We start from the raw sequence: 27065 nt of genomic DNA, 5'->3' as shown, positions 1-27065 counted from the left end.
TTTGTCAATTAGTGCGTACGTAAAACAGCCGTCTGTTTTGCACCCAGTTCATTTGAGCACATAAAATAGCCGTCTGCTGAACAGCAGCGCGAATCCCAGCCCGCTTCATGCGATGAATTTATGGCTAAACTTAAGTATTGTTGGGGAGCAGACTAGAACACTCTACACAGCAGTTCACACGGCATTATTTCCGGAACTTGTGCAATGTGTATCGCTTAAAAAAAATGCACTTTCAAAGAAATTGTTTTCCTTAGAGCTGCTACATGTTGAGTGCCGACCATAGAAACCAAGGCACATGCACATTTGAAGAAGGTGGGCGAACTTTAAATGGCAGATAATACAGAAAAAGCGGGCATTGGTCCCAAGGGAGACGCTGACCAAGCACCCAGCTGTGCGAGCGTGACCACGGAAGAGCGGGCGGCAGACGGGGCCGAGTACATGTATGTGGGAGATGCCGGTGATGAGGACTTCGATGGGGGCGACGCCGCCTTGAATTGGCTGGACATCCCCGAGGGATCCAAGTTCGAATGTGGGTGGCGTTGAAAATTCTATGATGAAGGATGAGATCAAGGCGTGGGCAAAATAAGCTGCTGTTCCATGCAGGGTCCATTCCATCATGATCATCATCATGGAGGGAGGAAAAGTCTTTTCCTTCCATTTATATTTTTGATGCTGTTGTTATGGTAGCCAACATATTGCTTTCCACAACAGTGCTACTGTTACATGATTGCATTAATATCAGCTGCCTAGCAGACATCATAGTGCATATTTTAACCATTTTTCTTCTTTCATTTCTGTTTCAGTTCTGGACCACACTGCAGATGTACAGTAAGTACTACCAACAATTCCATCGTTCTACTTTATGACTGAAACTAAGCTGACTCATTTGTATAAAACTTTCACTATGTGAAATCCTAAGCATTGAAATCCTGTAAAGTGTGTTTATCTGGGTTTGTTGTTTGAAGGAACTGCTTACATGTATATGTAGTTACTTGTTAGATGTTTCCAAATCATTTGACTGTTTCGCAATACATAAAGTAAAGGAAGAGACATGCTGTGAACTTTAATTTTAAATTTGTATGTGTTTTTATATACTTTGCTGTTTGCTTGGGGAAACTTTTGATATTTTTATGTCTTTTTTCTTAAATTTCAATTTTGAATTTTTTACTCTTTATTTTGTCTTATTTCTATAGATTACATTCATGTATCCTTTTGAAATACCGGTACATTGATATTACAGTAGGGTTGTACTACAGTGACTGCTGATTTTTGGAATGGGCCAGCTCTTGGATCTTTGATAAATTGCAGTAAAATTGGAAGATCTAAAATAACATTATGCTGGGACACTGCCATCATAATCCTGGAATCTTCTGAAACCTCTTAGTTTATTTTTAAAGATCTAGGAGGATTAAATAAGCAGTGTACATGTATCAAAGATAGTTTGGGATGAAGTTTTGAAAACCCAAGTTCTGATCAAGTGATCAGATCCTGCTAAGCCTCACAAGACAATTTGATATCTTTTGAGAGTAATCAAACTATTAAACTGTAATCATACACTCAGTTAGGCAGCAATTGTACCGAGGGGTACACTGACTTGCCAAATACAAATCATGTTGCCAGTGTCTCCAAACGTGATTGGTGTGGACATTGTCAGTAATACATGTATTTGCCTGTTAGACCTTGACTTCTGACTAACACAGGGGGAGACACTTTGAAGGAATCATTTGAGCAGGTGGCAATCGCCATGTTTGCTTACATGACTGAAATTAGCAAGGTGGAAAAACTCCAGAAGGTCACGGTTGAAGCTGAAGGTATTAAAGCCACTAAAATACACCTGCCAATTGTTTTCAGAGTGGCAAAAGTCCCCACCCCTGGGACAGGATCACCTAAACAAAAGGAATGGAACAATTTTTTTAATTACTGCAAGGAGACAAATATTGCCATACTTTGAAAGTTGAGGGGTAGGGAATTACTGGCATATTATTCTTGTAATTATATGCCAGTGTATCTGAAATCGAAATGTAGCCCGATGATTCACCTCAAAAATGAAATGACTCATTTATCTTTTTGTACAATGCAAATTACCCATAAAAGGTTGGAAGCCACAAGTCCCAGGTGCTTGATTTGGGGAAATATTTCTGAGAATATAAGAAACCTCCCAGAAAGAAGTTGTAAGGCACTTTTTAATTAAATACATTTACGTTAGGTCACATCTAGAAATTTGGATGCAATCAGTTTCTAAGTTGTATGTATATTATTGCAGAATTTCGGAGTTTTTTAAAAGGTACCCTTGTAGCACACAAACTTTTTTGCAAGATCAAAATTTATTATAAAAACATAAAAATGAGAATCGGTACAAAACTTTGAAATTGTGGTGATTTTTTATACTTCCAGGAGATGACCTTCTTTCGTTGCTGTTTCACTATCTAGATGAATTCTTGTTTGTCTTTTCAGCAGATCCATTCTTTATTCCCAGGGTAAGTTAAATGCAAGCCTAAGGATAGATTTAATAAAGAAGGCGGAGATTCAAGGGGTCAGCGAACATTGGCTAGACTTTTTGGCTGGTGTGCAAACTGTTACATCCTATAAACAGTTGTTTAAATTAATTTGATCTACAATGTACTTGTCTCTTCTAGCATTCTGTGCTTCTGTCTTGGATGCCCCAAGCCTCCAACATTCACCTACATTTGTATCAAGCTGGTCACCAATTCTTGATACATTCATGTACTTAGGTTTTGTTAAGTGCTTACTCAGTGGAGCAAAATGATTGTGACAAATTGCCCTGCTTAGGGAAACAAGTACTATGGTCCTCAAATAGTACCATGCGCAGTTGCGCACAAGAAGGCTTTGGAGCCTGCATCTTCCCTACCATTCTACCTGTGTTTCTCTCCTGTATTTGGTCCATTGTCAAGTTTGAAATGGAATAAGGGCATTTTAATGGAATTGAAAAAGTGATCATTGAAAACTGTTTTTCACAGGAAGTAACAATTGAGGAATTTGACCTAGTCAACTTCAAGATAAAGGCAATTGGGTAAGTTCCTATATATCAATAATATTTTAAACCAACAAAATGTGAGAATGTAAAAAAAATTCAACTTTTTAATAAACAAGTGGTGAGAAACATTTCTTCCAAACATGCCAAAAACACCAAAAAAATTTAAACCATTTGTGAATTATTTTACCATTTTTCCTAGACCAGTTTTTTTTAACATACTGTTTATTCATTGATACAACTGAAATTTGCAAGGAGTGTCACACTGTTGCTTGAAGCAGTCAACAGGGGCGTTGTATTTATTTTTCATGAGTAAAGTTATTTGTGTTTGAAGGTGTGTAGTCACAAGGAAAACACTTTTCCCATTTCAAACATTGGCACTAGCATGAATACTTTCAGTACAAAGGGGAGAGGCTGTTATGTGTGGAATCTCAATGGGCTATTTGGCCAAGTAATAAAATAAACTAGTTTCTGGCCCTTGCCCACTTCCCCATGCCCTCATTTTTGTTTGTTTTTAGTTTTTCTTTTGAAACATTGCCATATACATGTATGTACTTTTATTTGTTTATAACAACATCTGTAGATCAAGATGCAAGTTTAAAACCTAAAAGATATAGTGAAACCTCACTTAAGATGCAAAGTATCCCAAAACTTCATTCATTATGGTTCTTCGGAAAAATATGCCATGGTTTAAAAAAAATGGCACCCATAGTAAGAAAAAAAAGAAAACTTTTTTCTTTTTCTCTGTCTGTACAGTACTGTGAATGTGTTTGGACAGTGTTCTGTTTGCCAAGCCTTGGTAATTTGTATTTATAAGAAAAAAACTGAAATCCAGGACAGCCTTGAACATGTTGCTCTTTTGTGTTATTTTCTCATGGATGGCATGTGAGCAGTTTGGCTTAGTTTGTACCAGGCCAGTATTGAATATGCTGAGATGTGTCTACATGAACTGTGCTGTGTAACTATACATGTATGTGCATTATAGCAACAATGCACATGTACATGTAAGCTATGCTTCATTCAAATGCCCATTTGAATAATTGAAGTGTACTAAACAAAGATCTGGTAAATTTAACTTACTTTTGTAGCCAACAGAGATCCTCCATATCTCCTCAAGGCCATGATAAAGTCCTTGGCCTCTGAACAGCCAAACTTGGGTTCAATTTTATATTTGAAACTGTCAAGTTTCTTTCAAATTTCTGTACTACAGAGTCAAGTAAAATGCCATCAGTTTGAAGCTTGGGATCACACTAGTCCAATTTTTGAAAAGATGACTCACTCAGTAGACTAGTGGTGGCATGACAGTGGATGGAAACACTGGCAGCGGGAGGGAGGGGGCCACTTCCCCTTCCCCCACTTCTTGACTTGGGGGTAATGCCCCACCCCCATTCTGATATACATGTATGGTGGTCTTATTAATTGACCCCCTCCACTTTGAAAATCATTCCAATGTTGTGGGGAGAAGCACAGAAACAGTCTTGGCACCAGATTTTTTTCATACCCACTTCACATGTGCAGTACCAACATGTTGAACTGGTAGTCTCACAAATTTACCATATATGTGTTTTAACAGCTTCAATTTTACCTTGACCACTTTTTGTGAATTTTGCATTATATATGGTTTTGTTGTTTTTTCATTTTACTGCAGACATGGGGAAACATTTGACCTGACAAAGCACCCACAGGTATGTCTCTATGTAATTATTGTCCACAACTGTCAACAGAAAAGGGCAGGGGATATTCCAACAGACTGTTGTTGGAAGGGTTAACACGAGTGGCCAGTGAATACCAAATTTCTATGGACAGATAGCCACTGACGAGGTGGCCTTGAAAGTTGTGGCCACCAAAACGATGGCCACTTGATTTGATTGTAGACTTATGATAGAGCTCGTAAACTGAAAGCCAAATGCTCCAGATCGTGTGTTCTCCTTTTAATTCAAAGCCTTTTAATTCTTTGTAGGGGACCGAAGTCAAAGCAATCACATACTCCAACATGCAAGTCCACAAAGATAAAGACACACACGACATCTATGTGATCATCGACATCTGAATGGCTAAGACCAATTTGTAGAAAATGCGCCGTTAGCATGTGCTCAGTACGTTCATCATGCAGAAGAGTAGAGTAAAACTGTTCATCACTCCTGGCAGAATGCACTTGAAGACGGTTGACATGAGATGACCTTTAGGGAGTTGCGAATAGAAATGGAGGAGGAAACAGTTTTGTTATAGTACGTCTTGGGATGCTGTGATTTCATTGGTCAAGAACAGTCACATTTCCAAGTCAAGCTCTCTCCAAAACACTGCAACTTCTGTCTGGGAAAGAAACACTTTCGCAGTAATTAAAGGTTACACAGCAGTGTATGGTGGCAAATTAAATTTCTTAGTCACAACTTTAATACTTCCAAGACCAATGTAACTGTTACACGTGTCTCCCCCTTTTGAGGGCCAGTCCACTTTGTGCATTTCTTTAAAGTAAAATACAATATTTGATATTCAGTAATACTGCCCCAGAATTTTTTTAAATGGTTTTGTATATACATGTATATGTATGTGTTTACAATTCAGATGTTTCTTTTAAAAGCTTCTTATTCATTTCTAATTGCCAACCAGCAGTATATGTACATCCTTTGTTAGAAGCCAAACAAAAACAATTTTTAAAGGTACTTCTTGTCTTGTCTTAAAGGTCATCTTTTCAGCTACAAATTGAGAAACATGAAATAATCAGACAGCAATGCCGATGAAAAATTCAAATTCTTTATTGTCAGTGTCAATTTGTTTCAAAGATTTGACTCTGTACACAGCCATGTTTATTCAACAGTGAATGAAATGCATACAAGTACATACACAAATTTAAATAAATGAGTTTCAATACGGCAGAACGATGAACACAACTAGCTTAGTTACTTTTTTCAGGGGGGGCAGTGCACTGACTTATGAGCCAAGTACAATTGAAAATAGCATTTTGAGGGACTAACCGTGTTACCCAGCGGTTCACTGATGTGTACGCGTACATAGCATTACACAACTACCATCACAATGTTCCAAACGAATCAAACCAAAATTCTCAACTAAAATCTTGTCAAATTGCAAATAATTTGGTGCAACTGCCAGACTCCAGGATATTCATAATAAATATTCATCTTCAGACCCTGTATGATGAGCTACATGTATATAACCACCTCACTTTTACTGCAGTGCTGAAATGTCTGTAAATATGGAAAGTCAATTACATGCAGCAACATTGGAAGAATACATTCTTGGCAACATCATTTTAACAGGCTGTACAGTATTGCCAGCGAAGACTGTCGGCTTCAATTACTGACCACAACTGCACATACATGTAGGTTTCACCAATTAGTGTGATCACATTTGAAATTCACATGCTCTGATTGTAAATTGCCTCTGAGCATTTTGATAATGGTCAATTTTAAAGTTTTGAAATCTAACTGGCATTTTTGGCATTCAATTACAAAACTTATGGTTCAGGGTATTGAGTCATTGAGGGACTGTGCAAGGATGTATGTGCTCCGCGGCAGTGTCAGGGTTCGATACAAATGTTGGCACTGTTCTTACATCATGGTGCAATTGGAAATAGATGGCATCTTTCTGTAGATGGGCAAAATGGTTTACTACGATTTTACCATGCTGTGGATATGTACAAAGTCTACGTACAAACTATATGAGAAGGAAAAAAAATTCCTTGTGACCATTAACACTGGTGATGCAATCCAAGTGTATTGTGTACTGACGCTCTTTGGCATTGCTACGGGGTTTATGTCATTTGAAGAACCTTATTTGTGGTTTTTTCCCTTTCAATTAAATGCGTCATCACCTGCCACCAACAAAAGGAATAGGAGGAACCACAAGAAAGATATCTGTAATCCCAAACACCAAACTGAAATTACAGTCACATGGCACTCTGTGTTACATCAATTCAGGCACACATAATTCATTGAGATTAAGGGTTCTTATGTGTGTAACTAAAAATGCACAGGGGTCTAACTTAAAGGCTATAAATAACCAAAAAAAATCAAAGCTAATTTCAATAACTAGTGTGAGTGGGTTTTCCACGACTTGAGCTGCTCCAGTGGCAAGCAGGCTTGCTGGTCTTTAATGCTAAAGTGCTGTCTGATATTTAAACTTATTAATGAGATGAGCACAATTGCATAATGACAAAAATGTATATGTGTACTTGAACACACTGGAGCCCTTAGGGTTGAGAGGGTGGCATTTATTGCATACAGTTCGACTGGATACACACCTGACTTGCCACAAACTCGACAGCGTCATCAAACATATAAAATTTTCTTACAGCATTAAAGCCCAATGTAAATGACACCAGGTTTTAGTCAGAAGGGGCCGTTGGCATCTTGGGACACCCCTCAACTGTGTATCATGGCCTCAGCGACATTGATAACCTGTTTCAATACCAATTCAGACAACTTTTTCAAGTTCTGACCAACACCCCTGAAACAGCATGCGTTCACATATAGGGGACTCTGGACAGGTGTGAAACGGCGCACTGTCACCTGCTCAGGCTGTGCGATTTCCGGAGGGGCGAATGTAGCCGATGGTGGCCTGCCAGGTCGTCAAAATACGGGTGGTCCAGCACCTCTTGGAGGGTGATGCGCTTGGCCGGGTCGTACTCCAACATCAGCTCAATGAGGTCAAAGAGCAGGTGCAGCTCCTCTGTGCTGCGTGAGGAGCGCATGTAGTGGCGCAGCGGTTTGCAGTTCTCGCGCACGTAACGACCCGAGGAGCTGTTCCGGTCCCAGTCTACACCACTGTGGTAGAAGTACTTCTGCTTCCTGTGAATTGGGAACAGCACAAAATCAGTAAAGTCCCAACTTTCTTCTTTACGGCTCCTGATCAAGGAATGCTGGAAGGCACTAACAAACTAATGAGAAGATTTGCTGCAAGTGAATAAACACGTACAGTATTAGCAGAGTAACAACTGTGACTGGAAATTTTCAAAGACTAAACCCTACAACTACAGCAGCAACAGTACATTCCTCCAGTTGATAAGGTTATGCTCAAAAGTTGCACCTATTTCATCTTGAGCTACTTTAGAAAAGTATTAATGTACAATTCTGAGAGGAAACAGAGGAAAGGTTTTCTAAACCTGAAAAGAACTATTAATTTTAATGCTTAACATTTTGAAGCAAAATTACAAATCTTAATTTACATATCTGGATTCAGCCGAGTAAAATAAGTTGTGACTTGCCAGAGCTCTTTTTAGGTTGTACATGTACATCTTAAATCAAGTACCATGGAAGTTGTTGCCATTTCACTCCCATCATGTTGGTATCTATTAAGATGCTTGAGATGATCAAATGATGACGTCGGAATATTTAGTTACAATAGGATAAAAATAAAAACAAATAAGCAGACTTCAAACTCCTGTTATGGGGTTCTGGTTACCTACAACAGTTGGACATTGGCGTACCTTGTTTTCCTGATCATTGAAGAGGGCATAGGGCCAAGAATCACCTCCATCATGGCTAGATGCTCCCTGTTATCGTGAGTCTATTGTTAAGCAAGGGGGGAAGGTCAAACTTTACTTGAGCAATGGTGCTTTAAAGAGGACCACTTGTAACGTTGACAAAACATGTTTCCATTGGTATACCAGACATTCCTGATTGAAAACTTCATGGATTTCACATCTACTGTTGTGCTTCAATTCAGTCTGTAACACTGATTCATGTTTTTCCTGCATGTTAAAACACCAAAGTTTACTTCTTTTACGAAACCTTCAATTAGAGACTTAAAACCGCACTTCAAAATGAAGTATTAGAGTAAATGTCTCTATATATACAAACACTTACTTGGAATAATGTGAAGCCGGTGTATAACTCAAACATAATGGCTCCTATGCTCCAAACATCACAGGCCTGATCCCAACCCAGCTCTGCAGATATAAACCAAAGGGAAAGAAACACCAACAGGTTACTACTTTTTTAGACTAGCTTTTGCCACCTCACCAAGATATATTTTCACAGCATTTTCAGTGTGGTCCAAGGGCTGCCAAAAAAAAAAAAATCACAAGGTTGAACTTCAATTTTACACAACAGAAGCCATACTGAATGAGCCATATTAGTATTTCGTAAAGGCAAGGTCATTTGAGCATAAAGCATGCATGTAAGTTGGCGTATGGCAACACTGAGAGGGCAGACCTTGTGCGCATGCACTGCTGTTATTAAATGACCTTTCCATAGAATGTAGTAACCATCCCCTTACCTAGTAACACTTCTAATGCCCTGTAGTGTCTTGTGGAGACAATGGTGCTGTGGTGTTCATGATCGAACGTTGCCGAGCCAAAGTCTATGAGGCGTATGTCTGAGCACCTTACTGTCTTCTCGTCACGTTTCTAGTTGACAAAATTAAAATTACAAATTGGAAAATATAACCAAACCTGAACCTCAACCAGTCAACTCTTTGTAAAAGAACTATTGAAAGGATTACCATCTTGTACACAAGTAACCAAACAACAAATCACAAATTATTGTTTTGGAAATCATTTTTCTAGTTCCATACTGTCCTAATTTGCAAAATCTGACATTTTAGCATAAAGATCTGTCAATAAGGGTAATCCAAATTTCTGAATGTCTTAGAATAATGAGCAGATGACCTGTTTTTGATAAACCCGTGACTGAAAATAAATTTGGCGATGCTGTAATCCTTTATCTCACGGTAAACCAGTGCTAAATAAAAATTACTATTTTTCTATTAACCATGATGTTCAAAGGTAATATTTTTTTGCGGCTTGGACCTTCGTATTTTCTCACCTTGGAAGGGTTGTACCGAATTTCATACTCTGAGCTCACAAACAGGATATTCTCTGGCTTGAGGTCAGTGTGGGTAAGCTTCATATCATGCATAACTGAGGTGAGAACAGAACACCCAAGACGCAGATATTACAACATTGTATGCAGCACTATAGATTAGAAAGACAGTACAAAACTCTATACAACCATCCAGATGCATCAATTAATAACATCTGTAAAAGTTTGGGAGTGTTACCAAGATCCAGGCTAAACTGCCTGGGAGTCTGTGGTCGCAAGCTACCACAGGATTCAACACTGGCATTGCTCAAAGAGATCAGCTCCCACAATCTGAACATGTGTATTTATGCGAGTGCTGTCGATTGCTCAGTCTAGCCAGGTGTACCAAACTTTTACATTCGTTGCAGGTTAATGTGTCCAGCATTGTTAGGGTTAAGATCGCTGATTTCCATTCACAACAGAAGAAAGTGGAACCACTCCCCACATCTTCTGTGAATACCACAACTCAATCATTCAAAGCAATAGACTTACACTTGACAGCATAACATAGCTGATAGGATATGTGCCTGACATGATCCATGGGATACGGGAGGTAATTGTTGTCTTTCTGTTGAAAAGAAAAAAATTCAGGAATGTTATTATCCTGTAACAAGTGAATGCTATATCTGAGGCTGATGCATATCAGGCATGTCTGAATGTTTTGCACTGTGGATCGCGCATCGTAAAACATCGCACTGGGGGGGGGGATAAAACGTTTTCCAATTACTTTCATGTAGGGAAATTTTAGTTTTTGTAAAATGCGCATCAAGAGGAATGTGTATCACATGGCATGTTATGGATATTACGGACACCGAGTAATGTCAAATGAACTGGACCCTGGGTGTGGTTTCTAATGAGTTCTGGGTACTAATGGGTTCAGGGTGCATAAGGGCAGTGTGCTGGACTCGTGAACTTTTGATGAAAACTCACCAAGAAATCAAAGACGCTCAAACCAAGCACCTCAAAGGCCAGACACATGTGGCCATGGTAGTCAAACCAGTCCAACATACGTACACACAAGCTGCAATACACAGAGAAAAAAAGCAAGGGATCAAATATACATGTAAGCATTTTTTTTTTTCAATTCCAACTTTCCAGGGCATCAAAAAGGTTGTTAAGTTACAACAGGCTGTGCCATCCTCAAAAAGCCTCCAAAAACCACCTCGTGGATTACGAGACATCTGGGAAATTTGCCAGTCTTACCTCTTCCCGTCGGGGTCTCTGTGTAGTAGTTTGGTCAGCACGTTGATCTCCAGCTTGGCAGCTTCCTTGTACTTGTCAATGTTCTTAATGACCTTTAATGCCACATGGTTACTCCTGCATGGTAAGCAGAAAACTACTGATAATGTGCGCACAAAATGTAAGGTGCGGCTTGAAGCAAAATTCCATAACTTGTAGTGTTTCTGCATTACAAGGGGAGGATGAACGCCAGTAGTCAGTCGTCAGCTGTCCCAGCACTGCATGTGCTAAACTTAATGCATTGCTTCCAGAACTCCAACATGCACTTTTCTGTTTGATGCACCAGCTCTATCCCAACAATCTGTCCATGGCAATGCCACAGTCTTTCTCTCACTGCAAGACTGGCCTACTTTGTGAGGGTTCATGTACATGTAATAACAGACTAATGTTTTGATGCTGTATATTGGAGTAAACTGGGCAAAAGGAAACTAGATCTGCTTGGACAGGGACTACATTACATACATCATTTACATGAAAGATGGGGAAAATATTGAGAAAAAGATTGTTATTTAAATTGGCAAGAGTGAAAATGAAAGACTTTTTAACTGAGAGGAGACACTCAAAAGGTGGATGGCAGATCCGATGAAATGAACCGCAGGGTTCTGAGACAAATACAAACCATAACGGGGATGAGATTCTCGGAGAATGAAAAAAGCTGAAATTTGAGAGCACCTAGCATGAAGCCTTTTATGGCATGGGGTCTGGGGCCCGCTTAAGGGCACCGGGAAAATTTGCAACTTTAGATGTTTTGTGGTGCAATCTAAGCCCTCTGAGACACATTTTACAATAGAAACGTCCGTGAAAGTATACCCTGAAAAACCTAACCTTTTATTTGTTCACTTGATAGGCCTATGTGTTATAAAGACCCACCACAAGTTTTGCTCATCACTCGTCACACTTGTGGTTTGTTGTGCTTCAAAATACATGTCGCTTATGTACATGTACCTGATAGACGATAAGTCGTTTTTCGTGTCTTGAGTTTGCTGTTGTGTTTCAATGATTCTTCTTGGGCTTTGAAGGCATTTTTGCCCCAGGAAGCATAATTAACTTGTACATAGCACCACAGGCATACCGCCTTACTAGGTTTCACCAATACGGGCGATTCACAATAGTGCGCCTCCAAGAGTTTGCAACGCGTTGGCCAATCACAACACGTGAAATCTGTCGACCCTTTCCAAACATGCATTGCGTCGACAGATTTCCCGCATCCTGATTGGCCTACGCATTGCAAACACTTGGAGGCGCACTATTGTGAATCGCCCGTATTTCTGAATAAATTCGCACAAGAACACTCCTCCTATTTTGGCCTCAACCCAATCCCACTGCCAGGAATTTTTAATCCCTCTGTCGATGTGCTTCACCTTTCCTTCTTCTCAATGAATGATGTCTTTACAGGCAGACATGATGATGGAAATTTAACAATAAGAAAACGTCTGTTCAACAACACACACAATGGTACAGTTTTCCTTGACTACACACAAAAAGTATTCAGGGCACCCGGCGCAGTGGCTTCGTATGGTGGTCTACACACTCATGCATGTGGTGAGTAGCATGCGAAGTGTGCAGTCATTGGCTTATAAGAGGATATGTCATGAAAATAAGCCTATCAGAGCGATTGTGACACCGACAATTACATGGAACCGAATACATTTCCTACAGAGATGGTCACTGGTCGGAACTCATTTTTGTCAGTGAAAAGAACCAATGGAATGTGTTGATCTTATCTCCCAATTCTAGCCTGGTTTCGAACTGTGTGAGCACGTTGACTGTGTGTGCTTTAACTACACATAAACATATGTGACCCACTCTGTGAAATTGAGTCTTAAGTCGCTAAAGTCACTTTGCAGTAAAAAGTCCTTTAGACTAATTTCGCAGTGTAAAACAATAGGACCTCACAGCATTTTTCACCGTGGAGTATCCACTTTCATCCGGATGCCAAACTGAGTGATACATCAAAACAAAAACCTCAATTTGCTCTTTCCAATACAAATGAAACTCAAAAAGTGGCTCTGGCACCTTAAGCCTCATTTTCACAGAGTGGGTCACATAGGGCATGCATGGCACGACACAGTGCACTTCGTGGTCAATAATCAGGACAAAATAAAAATTTCACAACAAATTGAGGCTCGATATTATCATATTTGATACCTGGAAATTGAAAATCATCTTGATGAAAAGGGTCGGAAAAGTTTAAAATTTTGGAATTGGTAAGTCGACTATCGCCATATTGGACAGTCCAAAAGCGGATTTTCAAAGTCGGAAAGTCCCAAAAGCGGAAGAATCTCATCCCTGCCATAAACAAACTTACCCTGAATGTAGATCTTTGCAGTCGATCACCTTTCCAAACGTTCCTTCTCCTAGGGTCCCCACCACCTCATCTATTAACACATTTGGGGTAGGGAAACACAAGGAAACCAGACAGCATTAGCATGTTTAACAAGTTTGGCAAAAACCAGAGTCGAGGAGAGAAAAAGAAACGTAACACACAACACCTGGGATAGGAAAGTACTGTACATGTGTAGTTGGAGGACATGATTAAGAGCCTAACTTCATAGAGCTGCTAGGAAGACTGATCTCAGAAGAGAAAAATAGGGTTGGTAACTGGCTAAACTCTAACATAAAACAGGCACCTATTAATTGCCTATTAAGGTAACCTTATCAGCAAGGCCATAGGCTTTTCAGCTGAACAAATGAACCTTGCAGATTAAGAAGTGTGTGTGTGAAAAGCTATTACAACACTAAGGCATGTAGTGGATGGTAAAAACCCCACAGAATAGATAAGGGTAGGGAAACAACATGTACCTGTACATGTATGATCAATTCTCCACTGTATACATGTACAATGTACATATGTACTGGTAGTACATACCGTAGCTCTATGAAATTATGACTCGCGCACTGCATGAAATATCGACACCTGAATGGACAAAGTATTAAATGGCGTTCAAATACATATGTACAAGTGTGCTATTGAAGAAATGTTCAGAACAATTCCAATATCACAGCAGCTATAAGAAGTTAAAACAATAGGTTGAATGCAATGTACAGCGTGTGCACTATGGATACATGAATAACCTACACACATGTACATATGTACATGTAGATCACTACATGCACTGTTACTGTATCTCTATCAGCAAAGTGTACATGTACATATGTATAGTACTGTACAATACACTACGTGGCTTTAAACATTGACTTGTCCATAATCAAGCAGGCTGCCATTGTACGTGTATACATGTACATTGTACATGTATACATCATGTATGTCTAGCTGTCTAACAATGTGTCTGCCATTTTGAAAATTATTTCCTGGCACGTATAGATGTGAACTTTAATTACGTATGCAAGACAGCAAACTGTACCATATGGACGCAGGAAGCACACATACACTGTATGTACAATGGCCTAAATGTCATTAGATCGTGCTAGCACATGTACATACATGTGTTGAAGAGTTGTACATAATACATGCGCATAACTAGCAGCTGGGGAAATTGATTTAACACTATAGTGTTACAAGTCACACGTGATAATATGTACAATGCACATACATGTATCCACATGTATATGCATTGCAAAATGTAATGTGCTGTGATACGAGAGAATTGGTACAATGCTCATAGTCTAAGGAAACGGTTCTTTCCTTACAGTGATGTGGTTCCGGGGGGGGGAGCATTGGAAATCTGATGACTGAACATAAACTGTGTCAAAAACATACTAATACATTCTAAGCATGAACAGCCATTTAATACTTTGCATCATAAGTGTAAAGGTAGAATATGGAGACTGAAAATAAACAAGGAAACATGAAACTGCATAAATAATGCAGTACATGGCTCTGGTAAAGATCTACTGGAATGCAAGTAAAGGCAAGTGTTGGTGGTAGCAAGTGGTAGCCATCAAATTCATTAAATTTAAAATGCAAAAACTACCTCAGAAAAGAAAAAGACAATAATACCCATAAAAATGAAACAATGGGTTTCAAATAAGCACCGAACTGTTGAAAAAGAGAGAGTTCGTCATGTCAATTTCTTATATTCACGTACAGTATCTGTCTGAAAGCTGGAAGAGTGTGTGCATCTGTGTGTGGGTTTTTTGTATGAACGGGGCTTTTATAAGGCACTACGTAAAAAAGATTACGGAGCATTTGAGACTGTACATCTTGCTTGGAGGATGTCCCCTGGATGATACACAAGGTGTCCATCCTCGTCATCAATCACTCCTCGACTTTTCCCCTCCTCCCTTCGACTCCGCCCCTCCTCCCGTGCACTCCTCTCTTCTCTTCGACTTCTCTGTATAAACGGACAGAGCAAAGCGATGCATCGACCAGATGGGACAACCAGGCACGGGTGGGAGGTGCAACCACACACACCCGCGGCGGCAGTTGAGCAAATGCAGCGAGAGATGTCGAGTCGTTGGCAGCAGCAGAGATGGTTGTTGGAGATGACGGCGGTTATGGACAGGCGGGCAAAAGATTCGAAGTTGGTACCACAGTCGTTTTTCATTCGTGTAATTCGCCCAACAAACGGGTGGGTTGTGGTACATAATATAAGAAATAAGACAAGGGATGCAAAACGGCACACAAAATCTTTGTCAATCCAATGATCATGTGCAGGTTCAGAAAAAAGAACACTTCAGGTATAAAACCTGCCCCCTCCCCACTAGCCAAAAATGGCTCCACTGTCTGGCTCATATCATGAAATGAATTTACCTGTTCGACATGCACACAAAAAAGAACAAAAATCCCCCAAGGAAAAAATGGAGGCAGCTTCCACTTCTATCTTTTTCAATTCTTCCACATTCATAGTACACATAAAAAAGAGAGAAAAGTCCAAAGAAAAAAAAATAAAAAAAAAATTTGCTCATTTCAATGAAACCTTTTACCACCGGTCTCTTTGACAGAGAGGGCTGAACAAGTCACACAGAGCAGTCATTTCCCAATCTGACAGCCAGAATTTACGAGGCAATGCAACAACAAAGTCACTATGGGCAACAATTCCGTAACTCCTGGTCTGTCTACGGTGACTTCATTGTCAAGTGCCAAAATGCACAATTTTAACTTTGCCGAATGGCCAAAAGGAAAATTAGGGGAAGAAGGTGTTTATCATTCAGCAGGATGGGAAGTGCTTACATTCTTTTAACACTATGATAGGAAACAAGTAGTGCACCAAAAACAGATGGACTTTAACAAAGCTACAGCAATGAAAAGAACTGTTTTTATGATGAAAGGAAAAATCAAATGTTAGTCAACTGCTGAGTGTATGTTAAGTTCATAAACGAAGCCCAGCAAATAAAGCTGGAACGTGTACGAAATCCATTTTGTTTTCTTTAGTTGGCCTACTATACGTGTATCAAGTAAGACTTGTGCTCGTTGAAGTCCATCCACATTTTCTGGTACAAGTCCTTAACTTAGAAACGTTATTTACCTAAAAGGTACTTGTTATGTACATGTATGTTTACCAAAAGATGTTAAATAAGGCTCATCACTTGAACTCAGTAATCTAAGGTTTCTAATCAGGTTTTGTCAGGTATAAAATTATTCAGGTATCTAAGATAAGGAAAGCTGCATTTGTGAATTGTCCCAAGATTTTCTGGGCAACACAATTGGCTGCTTGTAACTACGCATGCAACAGCAGCATAATTGCCACTGTCGACATTTCAGAAATGCAGCACTCATACCAGGCACTGGAATGTCTTGACAAAGATCCATAAGGAAAGCCTGCAACTGTTTGCGACTGATACTAACCCCAGACGACTTGCTCTGTGAATGGTGACGACGGTGCTTCCTGTGGCGTCGGCTCCGTCTGTAGTCACTGCTCCTGCTGTAGTTGCAGCTTAGCTCTTCCCTTTCCCGGGGGATGTAGTAGTCCTCATCATAGTAAACAACCCCTCTAGGTGGAGAATTCCTACAGTAGTCATACTCATGGTAGCCGTCATAGTAGTATTCTCTCCGCCGATCCCGGCTAATTTGAAAATTAACCATATAAAAAGGCACAGAATGTGAACTAGAACTGAACGCTTGGTATATAATGTACATGTAAATCTAACTAATCATCTGTAATTTAACCACATACATGTAAATCGCACTGTGCAAGCTATTGTTCAAAACAACCATCAAGGCCCATGCAGGGTTCTCCCCGCATACAAACTTGCGTATCGGGCCCGATACGCAATTATTTCTGCCCGATATGCAAAAAACGGGCCAACACCCATTTTTTCATCCCTGATACGCAGAATTTAATTATGATAGTACATGTACATGTATGGCTCAGAATTATCTTACATAATGCAGATTGCATGTCCAGAAAATCTAGACGGGAAAGCAGTTACATGTACTACATGTACATGTAGTCCTGCATATTTCCGTGTGCATGTACAGTGTACATACTATACAATGTACATGTAGGTAGCCTAGTACATGTACATGCATTGTGCACCGCGCGTCGGTGGCTACACTGCACACCATACATGTATATGTACATGTACATCGGCACCGATCGTTCCTCGTAGCCGGTGTCACATGAAATCTGAACTTCCGCCATGGGCATGTGTGTCTTCTCTGTGCCGTGTGTTCAATACGCTAGTAGGGCTGCATTTAGGAATGAAAATTCACAGGCCTTTGGCTGCTGGGTTTGCAGTTGTACAAGTTTCATGTTAGAAAGTCCATGTGATGGTTGACACTGGACGACTTGTACCATACAAGATGGAGTGAATATGACACATATGGTGGTTTTCCTTTACATGTATTTTCAAAGTATATTAGCAAGAATACCATGGTATCCAACTTCCATTTTTCAGTATTGAAAAAAATACCACTGCTATTCGATTATACCGAAATACTGTCCAAGCATGCCAAGCCTAGCAAGAATTTATGCATGGCTGAACATTAACAACACAAGGTCGAACCCCCAACCTTGAGACAGTGCATCCTTCACAAGCAGCAATTTGCAATTTTGCCATGCAGCCTCAATCCTCCAAAATCCGCCAAAACCACCCAGAGGATTTTTGAAGGATTTGGGATGGATAGGGTTAAAATTAAAAGTGCACATTTCCCAAAGCCGTTACAAGAGCTGCTTATTCATATTAAGTTGCTTTGTATACAATACACATACTTGTAGCTGTGCAGTGGCACTGCATAAAGGTACATGTACATGTACTATACAGTATGTCCAAGTCTGTTAAGATTACACATGTACATGTACCTACGTCATCATTTTCATCAACATACTGTGCCACCATCCATTTGTGGCACATTGTGTGCTGCACATGCATTATCAAGAGACTGCATGCAAAACTGATAGTAAAACTTACATGTACATGTACAGTGTAGGACCTACATGTACACGTACATGAGTGTGTATTAAAAAAAAACTGGCATGCAAGTCTCTACTTGCAAGACTTGTATCTGTATCATGCATTTTACATGTAAATTCTTGAAGCATGCTCAAGGAATCACATCAGTTAAAAGTGACAACCCAGGCGAATGCACACTACACATACATGTACAATACATGTACACCCATACATGTACATGTACATGTATTGTACAGTGCGGATAAATCATAGAGCTACTGTACAATGTGCAATTCATATTGAATTACAGGAGCACTAACTAATCATTCCCCTCATGGAGAAGCTTTGATGCCCTCTAGGTGCAGACAGTTTGAAATCAAGCGCGCATTTGTAGAACATAATAAAATACATGTACATGTATGATGGAACAAAAATGATGCAGTGTGTTTACTATATTGTATAATTTAAAGAGTGATTTTGGTGGTCTACAGTGTATTTCCCATCCACTCTGTTTTTTTCCTGGGGGTTCTCAACTAGAGTATGTTGAGGATCGGTCTTGTCACAGATTGTATCCCAGTCAGAGCCTCTTTTAACAATCATACACGTACATGTACATATACATGTACATTTGTGTTACAATGATATTTTGATAAGTTAATGTCCAAAAGATGTTTGAGAACACGACACCTGTACAAAACAATCAACATGTACTTGTAGATACGAGCACTTAAATTTAAACCAGCGTGATGATGCATGACACAGTAACTTTGTGCACCCCATGCCAGTTGTCACCAAACCCTCTATCAGCAAAAGCGAAAATGTACATGTACTGACCTTATTTCAATTCGTAAATTCACAGAGAAATGTGTGATACCATTTTAGTGGAGTTACAGTGGAGATGGTTAGTCATTATTTGGGCTCATGCAGGAACAGCTGTAATGAGTCCCACAGACACATGTACATGTGTACATGTATAGTATGGATGTTGATGCTTCATTGACAGCCAATCACAACACCATGACCGTATGGTCCCAGGATGCTGTTTACACACTAGGCTTGCGCTTTCAGCGGCACAGATACACGTACATGTACGTATCACTGTAGGCACATACTCTGTGTTCTAGCCAGGCATTCAAAAGCATATTGGGCCGATACTCTGAGTAAAATCCTGACACGCTGAAAATCCCCCGATATGCTATCAATACGCTTCCATTTTCCAGGGGACGAGTTGCTGATATTAAGTTAAAGAAAAATTGCAAACAGAAATTTGAAAAGAAATTCTTTTAAAATACCAGCGAAAAGCCACCAGAACATCAGCAAAATTCACCGAAATCGAACGGATCTTCCAAGACGCAGCACAGCTAGCTCAGTACACCCAAGTTTTCACAGCTTTGTGGAGAATCACATACACACGGCATGCACAATACTGGCTCCCGCCACGCTGCTGACAAGGTAATAGGTGTACAAGGTAAAAGGTGAGTGGATGGGTCAGGAGCCAGACTACAGCTCCGGATTGTGCACAGCTACAGCCGCGATGGCATGGCTGGCAGCACGGTATCGCCCGATCTTTTCATAGTGTTGACTCGAAACTGATTGAAGCATGAACAAAGTAAGCTACAACCAACTTGTCACAAAACCTGGTCTTTCTCTGTAGATTCTTCTAATGCATTTAGGCCTATATCGATGGTTACATCTATTTTGATATTCTTTGTTGTGGTTCACGAGGACGATTTTTGGTAAGATCGTGGCACACACACGGTCTCGGTGGTCAGTATGTGCATAGTACTGACTAATGTACCACATCCATGCTCAGTCTGTAGTACATGTATTTTTGTATCGATCTTCACATTTCCTTCGTAATTTCGGTATCGTTAACTGTTCTCATTTATTTTTTGGTAGTATGTGTTCATTATTTTAAGACAAAACTTTTTATTATTTTCGGCACGAACATCTAATCTTGTGAAATGATCATGTGACATATTCTTTTGACAAATGTTTAAGAACCTAACAAGAAAGTACAAACAATGGTAGGGGCCTGCATGTACATGTAGGTGAATTAAGTTATTTTTCATGTACATGTACTGTAGGTAAACATGTATGCCTCGCTTTGTATATGTATACACAGAATAATTATACATTTTGAGTTAAAACCCCAAGAATCTATTCAGATTGAAGTTTTTCAAAATGAAATGAAAACCGAGGACAAGGCCTATTAATTAAGCTAGTTATTTTTCATTGATGCACATCCATACAATTTTGTACCATGGAGCTTCTCAACAAGGACAAGCACATGTAAAATACAATCGTGAAGTAATGAATCTGATATTTATTAGACATTTGCTCCTTTCCCTAGCAAAAGCAAAATAAAAACACAAAGCGAAGTTCCCCCCCCCAAAAAAGGTAGAAAAAAGGGTAGAATTTAGAAGTCAGAGTAAAACTGATAATTTTGCTTTTTACAATGACTGAATGACATGGAATGGGGTAATGGGAGCTTACGTAATAAATTTTAAACAGTGCCCTCGGGCAGGTGTCAAATAATATCTAGTTGACCCCCCATCAGGCATGTCAGGCGAATGTCCCTTTCCCTTAATTTCATCCTGGCTAGAACACTGCACATACTATACATGTGCATGTACAGTACATTCAGTCTCGTGTACTCCAGTACTGTTTCATGTCTGAACGAGGACATGTAAAGTTTGACCTGGCTGGCACGTCGCATCAGTGCAAAAAGACCACAAAATACAAAGACGCAAAATTAGGAAAATCCAGCCTGTCAATGGCAAAAATGTGGAAATTGAAATTGGGCATACTCAACAAAAAAGCAGAAATTTCACACCCCTGAAATAAGCATGAGGGTTGGCAACAGTATTTTTATTTCTTTTTCGATAAAAAAATTTAGCGTCGGCGCCATTTGCTAGGTTGGGGCAGGTAACTGAAAGCACAACTATTCTTTTGTTTGGCCTAACTTAGCACTCTAGTAGTTGCACACAGCTCCATGGGACAAATGTGTGGATGTTGTCACAGGTACATGTACATGAATGTAAGTGTAATTATGCAGTAACAGGTACGATCTTGGATGAGCAGCATTCTCAAGGAGACTTTGTAATTGGAACAGGAAAGTGACAACTTCCCTTCTGGAGTAACTTCAGTTCACCAAAGTACTTTGACAGTCTGTGTTCACTGCCAAGGTTTACACGGTGCAAAATGACGGCATGTAGTCAACTTAAGAAAAAGGGTTACTGTCACAACATTCCCCCTTCCCCCGGCTGTTATGTATGTTTCCTACTTTGGTACACTGATGACTATTGGTAAGAGCTCTAGTTAGTGGCTTGTGGCTTGACTTAAACAAATCTTCAGGGAATCTTGCACTGTATCAAAGATTTTGTATTGAAAATGTATGCTTAACTTCATTTTTTTATGGACAAGGTGGTCATGTATGCATGTACAGTATAAAGGGTTTTTTTGGTATCAATAGGGTCTTTACATATCCACTCGCTCATGCCTGCGCAAAGTTGGAGAGCTGGAAGTGGACTTGTTCCCCAAAACATTTGTACAGTGTATGTGCAAGTACATGTATGTGTACATCATACAAACAAACCGCACTCTGGTTTTCAGTACCCATGCCATGTCCTTTTTACATGTACTGTACGTGGTTTTGTTGTGGTGGGGGTAAAGACAAGACCATCTCGGTAATTTTGGAGCCTGCAGGTCCAAAGCTTTACACCAGCACTGATGGCAATATACATGGGCTCGTAAGATATTTATAGCAGATTTCACTGTACATGTACGTAAGGGCATGCCTGCCAACTCAACAGCAAGGCATTATTCATTTTATCATGTTTGCAAGTACAATACAACTTACATGTATGAGGGTTCTTAAAGTTGCCAAAAAAACCGAAAAAGATTTGCCTACCTCCTTGACCTGTACCTATGTGATCCATACTTGTCATCATAGTAATGTTTGGAGGGCGATCTCCTTCTCCGTCTATGTCTGTAGTGATTGGAGTATCTGCTAGTGGAGCACTGTCTGTGATAAGAGCGAGGCATCTGGAAACAATAAACATGTACCAAGCACGTAAAGGTTAGAAGTCATGCACGAGTGTGTACCTGCAAGTCCCTTCCTGTGTTATACATGGAATGCGTACTTACTTTGGCAATGAAATCAACAAAAACGGTTTATGACTTTTTATTGGAAAAGTGCAAGAAAAGACAGAAATGTTAACTTGGCAGTTCACCTTCTATCCACGGTGCAAAATTGACCTCAGTCCAATTACTGTCAAATTTGATCTCTCCGTAAGTCTAGGTCGGCATAGATGGTCAGGCAGTTCTTTAGCAACCCAGGACTTTCAATCTGACAATTAACTATGAATATTTTGAGATGGAGATTTTTGTACGCATGTAATGCAGAGCAGATTGATTATTTTGTAAACAAAAGTGAGCGTGGATAATGAGTAAAAAGCTTAATGCTGTTAATACTTTATTTTTGTAAAATCTTTATTGTCACTTTTGCCTCATTTTAATACATTAAATGCTGGCTTCACCATGTTCACTTTAAATTTCAAAGAATTTTCAATTGGAAGTTCGAGGAGCAACATGTACTGCATGCAGAAAAAAGACAAACTTTAATTACAATTTCTTACAAGGAAAATTAGATCCCAAATGAAGAGTGCCCTCCGTCATTTACATGTACATGTATGCATGTCCCTAGTACCAAAGGCATGAAAGGAGGTACATGTACATGTAGTGAAATTAGGGACCTGGCGTCTATATGGTCACAGACATTAGGCCTACAGTGAACTTTTCAGCTTTATTTGCCTCCAAATTTTCCCCAATTGTGGGCAACATCTACAGGTGTAGATCACCCAGAAAGAGTTCCACATACCATGTATACAGACAACACTTGCAGTGTTCTTGCTAGGACCATTTTAGTGCCGGGTAAATTTTTGGATTGCAAAGCAGAGCAGGCAAGGTGAGCGGAGCTCTTGCGGCTCATAGCCGGACTGGATTGGCACCCCGTATTGATACTGCTGTTCAGCTGGTTTTGAGCCAAGACTACGGACACGTGCACGCTGCCTTGGGGGAGGCTACATTATATCCCACAATTTCACATCCAGGCCTGATGCTTGAAATACGATCTAAATGGTACATTTTCAGTAATATTTCAGTTCACTTTTTGAAAAATCTGTGGTGGGCGACACAGCCAATTTAAACCCGAGAGCCGGGCAGAAATTTGTATTACCAGGTGGTGCCGCCCGGCGCCATCCACCGTAGCTAGAACACTGATCACCTGACACCCTGTGCGACGGACCCATACATGTACATGTATGCTCACTGGACCAAAAGCAAGTCAAAATATCAAAAATTTATGCACATGTACAACACGGTCCTATGGTGACAATAAATTTTTCCCTAAATTGTGTGGAAAGATTACCCTACGAATACCGGTACATAGACCGGTACAACCTGTAGATTTGTCTTGACACTTCATGAGCTAATGAGCATACATGTAGGTCCTACTGGCAAAATTTCAGCTCAAGAACATGATGAAATGTAATGGATGCACGGAAGGTAAAAAGTGAGCAGTATACCAAAAGCCCTGTTTACAGATCTACATGTACATGTACCTGTACACAAGCCTTACACCTATGACATACATGTATGAGACAGGTTGAATCATTGTAAAAGGTTTCTACATGTACAGTACATGTAACTGTGACATTTTACAACATGTTAGTATTCACCACAAGCTTGAATTTTGCATAGATTTTTTCTACTTCCTGAATTGATTTGCCAAAGGGAAATCAACTCAGGAGGACATACACGTACATGTATACATGTACAGTATGTACGATAAATTTGTGCAAGAGTCAGAATTACGCTTAACATTATAACTTTCTGATGCCTAATCTTAATGAGCAACTAAATGCCAGAGAATTTGCTTCCAGATTCTCACGGGAAAACGACAATTTTTGCAATGTACATGTATGGGGGCTGCCATATTTCTTTTTTCTGCCGTCCATGTGAAAAGAAGATGCCGACCGTTTTTTTTGTCGGTCAAATTTCCACTCAAATATTATTTTCAATAAAGTGTTCCTACACTGCATATGACACACACTAATTAATAATGTTACCAAGGAGTACCCTAAATTTGCACATACAGATATGCCAACTTTTCAAAATGAAAAAGGAAACAGTCAATGGTAGCACTCCCAACTGTCACGATCGACAAGTCTTGTGCCCAGACCATGTATAGGCCACTCATGCGTGTTTCTGGGAGGACCATATTTCACCCATAGAGCTATTCTAAATCTCGATACGCACATTTGAAAGGAACAGGTGGCGAAAAGTTCAAGTGCTGTGCATGTGTCGAGTGAAAACGGTCGGATTTTGACAGATTTTGAAGTTAGAAATATCATTCAAGTCCCAACCATTTGACGTTGGCATTTGCGGAAGCCAGTAAGTGGTGAAAGAGGTATTTTTGGTGAGTCGTTGGAAGTTTTGAGAACTGTTTCAACCTTACTTGGCCTATATGTAATATCGTGGAGTGTTAGTATGATGATCCTATCCAAAATCGAAAAAGAGGAGTAGGGCCTAGGCCTAGCTCCACCAATAGGGCTGTGGTGCCTTTCTTTTACAATCTTTCTTTTATCTGTTGCCACCACAGCCCTACTTCAAGGCATGTCTTAAATGCCTGCAATCCAAACTGCAGGATTGTCACAAACTTTGATTCCTAATATCTTCCGAACTGAGAGTGACTCGACAATTTTACTTACACCGGCATATTCCTCAGAGTTTGGACTTTCATACGAGCACCCTAAAGCTTTCCAAAATCAAACATTTTCCAATGTATAACGCCTTGAAAAACCCTGGCCTGTAATATTACATGTTGACCACGGGCGGCGCCATTTTTAAAAACGAAAGCAGCACTTCTTTCGTCAGGAGTCAAGGCACTCGACAGGTGCCAGAAGCATGATTCATGTTGTCAAAGTATTGCTTGGTAATAAGTTGCGCGCGCACTTTGCTAGTGTACAGTATGCCCGCAGCACGTGTGCAGAGCATGATACAGCACATGCATATTAATGTTATTCAAGTTCAATTTCACCAGTTCCTTGTTCGTCTGTCACGCAAGGTATGACAGGCAACCAGTTTTGTATGGTACAACGTATACCAGAGCATCTGTCGAGTGTCTTGAAATCCGACACACAAAGCGCTGCCTTCGTTTTTCAAAATGGCGTCACCCGCAGTCAGCATGTAATACTACAGGCTGGGTTTTTCAAGGTGCCATACATCGGAAAATCTACGATTTTGGAAAGCTCTAAGGTGCTTGTATGAAAGTCCAAACTCTGAGGAATATGCCGGTGTAAGTAAAATTGTCGAGTCACTCTCATTTCGGAAGATATTAGGAATCAAAGTTTGTGACAATCCTGCAGTTTGGATTTCCGGCATTTAAGACATGCCTTGAAGTAGGGCTGCGGTGGCGACAGAAAGATTGTAAAAGAGAGCCACTACAGCCCTATTTGTGGAGCTAGGGGAATATTTTTACCACATGGCTATCGTTACCATGGTTATGGCAGTCGTAATGCATTTCTCATTTTCTATCGTTACGGCACTGAACTGAGCAAGTGCAATGACATGGCTGATCATCACGATGGTTTATACATTTTAAAATTACCTTGATCGCTGAACACTTGTGGCTGATTGGTCGAGGTGGAAGGCTTGGAACCACTCGTGTGTGAGTTCGAATCTGTGCTTGGACCATTTTATTTTTTTTCGCATAAATTTCATGTTTTATACCATAATTGTTTTTTATGTTGGTTTCTAATTGTAAAGGGCTTTAGGCTAAGCAGGAATCTTTTTTCTTTTCTCATCGGAAGCTTTGGAGGATTTTTTTTAAAGGGAAATAAAGTCTGAAATCTACGCCCAAGTTGACGCACTTGCACAGTTACTTGCAGTGCCCTAACGATAGAAAATGGGAGATGCGTTACGGCTGCAGTAACAACAGCCACGGCGCTATTTTTATGCTCCACTTCATGCCATTTAGTAGAGATAAAATAAGACTAAGTTAAACTCACGTCTAGTCTGGCATGTCTGGGCAAAGGGGCAAAATAATGAATGGAACAACCGCCGACCAGGAGAATGATCAATTACAGACGTGATATTCATATTATTTCTGATAATTTTGACATGTTCGACAAAAAAAATGAACCACCGTACACTGTACATGACGTACATGTACGTCATGTACACTGTATATGTGCGTACCGGTACACTGATGTACATGTATGTAGGCCTAGTACTACTACTGTACTGTACATCACCTCCGGCATGACCGCAATTACAATCACTGAATCAGACAATGCCATATTTAACTTCCTGAAGAGGAGGTAAAGGCCAATTTCGGCCAAATCAGAGACGTACAAAACTTACTGTAGTCGTGAGGAAGTCCCTCACTTTTCCGAAAAGAAACTCCACGATGATTACTTTTTGCCAGTTTGTACCAAACCTTGGCCGGCCGCGCTCTTCGCCGTACATGTAGGTGCCGTTGGTACATGTACGGTGGGTATGGCGCGTAGCGCTCGCGTAACGCGTTAACGGGGCACCGCCAGCGACGTCACTGTTCGAGTGTCGTGAGTAAAATGCACGGATGCCACGGCAGGGCGAGATTATTCAATTGCACTAAGCTACTCCGTGATTGGCCATTAATTTGGAAATTCTTT

The 27065-nt window shown here is 40.1% G+C and overlaps 2 protein-coding genes across 2 annotated transcripts; one reads left to right on the top strand and one right to left on the bottom strand.

The window, feature by feature from the left end:
* The first annotated feature begins 140 nt into the window (after positions 1-140).
* On the top strand, positions 141-5743 carry zbtb8os (zinc finger and BTB domain containing 8 opposite strand). Its single transcript, XM_022235369.2, has 8 exons — positions 141-529; positions 804-828; positions 1194-1204; positions 1701-1811; positions 2395-2477; positions 2979-3031; positions 4641-4677; positions 4953-5743. The coding sequence occupies exons 1-8, from the start codon at positions 328-330 to the stop codon at positions 5040-5042; spliced, it is 612 nt and encodes a 203-aa protein (XP_022091061.1). The 5' UTR covers positions 141-327; the 3' UTR covers positions 5043-5743.
* Positions 5733-26980, bottom strand: LOC110979517 (dual specificity protein kinase CLK2-like). Its single transcript, XM_022235367.2, has 13 exons — positions 26776-26980; positions 22262-22395; positions 16802-17018; positions 15215-15347; positions 13361-13430; positions 11017-11130; positions 10744-10834; positions 10306-10381; positions 9778-9872; positions 9230-9359; positions 8818-8900; positions 8439-8518; positions 5733-7800 (listed from the first exon to the last, which is right to left on the bottom strand). The coding sequence occupies exons 1-13, from the start codon at positions 26878-26880 to the stop codon at positions 7518-7520; spliced, it is 1611 nt and encodes a 536-aa protein (XP_022091059.1). The 5' UTR covers positions 26881-26980; the 3' UTR covers positions 5733-7517.
* Between the last annotated feature and the right edge of the window lie 85 nt (positions 26981-27065).

The sequence above is a fragment of the Acanthaster planci genome, linkage group LG02, assembly GCF_054643075.1.
Source record: "Acanthaster planci isolate LZ-2023a linkage group LG02, COTS_SCS, whole genome shotgun sequence".
In the NCBI taxonomy this organism is placed as follows: Eukaryota; Metazoa; Echinodermata; class Asteroidea; order Valvatida; family Acanthasteridae; genus Acanthaster; species Acanthaster planci.
This window is presented reverse-complemented; position numbering and strand designations above follow the sequence as displayed.